General features: G+C 78.2%; 1 protein-coding gene across 1 annotated transcript in view; it reads right to left on the minus strand.

Annotated features, from left to right (window-relative positions):
* The window catches only part of FAM195A (family with sequence similarity 195, member A), a 3,685-nt gene extending 3,455 nt beyond the window's left edge, over window positions 1–230 (minus strand). Inside the window, exon 1 of the mRNA XM_012731716.1 lies at window positions 17–230. Within this exon, the coding sequence (XP_012587170.1) occupies window positions 17–230 (214 nt within the window). The remainder of the gene's footprint in view (window positions 1–16) is intronic.
* Between the last annotated feature and the right edge of the window lie 403 nt (window positions 231–633).

Below are 633 nucleotides of genomic sequence, written 5' to 3' on the forward strand. Positions count from 1 at the left end.
GAGGCCGGAGCCGCACCGGGCCGAGACGGCCGGTGCTCTCCAAGGCGGCCGCTGGCCTGCTGCCCCCACCCCCGGGCCAAGGACGGGGAGGCCAGCAGGGCCATCAGCACCGGGAGGGCAGGAGGGCGGGACCCGGGGTCCCAGGGCGCCACCTGGCGGCGGCCACCGCCGGCCCCCTGCCCTGCGGGGAAGGCCACTGTCCAGCCAGAGGGCCCAGGACGCAACCGCATGCCCGCCGGGCGGCCGGCACCCTGTTGCCCTGCTCCCAACAGTGGCTCCACTCCGTGGACCCCTAACCGCACCGCTGGCCTGGCCACCACCCACCTGTTGGCCTGCGGGTCAGCTGCCCCAGTCTGCCGCGCAGGTGGGGCTGGGAGCCGGGCGGCGGGGCCGGGCCTCGGGGCAGCAAGGACCCCGGCCGGCCTGTGCCCTCCTCGCGCCCCCACGCTCCGGCCTGCCCACTCCCCTGCCCTCCCGGGAGGCCCCCGCTGGCCCGGACGTGCCCAGCTGCGACTGTCAGCGTGCCCCAGAAGGCCCCGCGGGGCCCCTGGACGCTGGGAGCAAAGGTCCAGGCTGAGCCGCGGCGGCGGGCGCTGTGGCCGCCAGAGTGGCCCTGGCTCTGCGCCAGGAGGG

Source organism: Condylura cristata, unplaced genomic scaffold (genome assembly GCF_000260355.1).
Source record: "Condylura cristata isolate star-nosed mole 26May11 unplaced genomic scaffold, ConCri1.0 scaffold00032, whole genome shotgun sequence".
Lineage (NCBI taxonomy): Eukaryota > Metazoa > Chordata > Mammalia > Eulipotyphla > Talpidae > Condylura > Condylura cristata.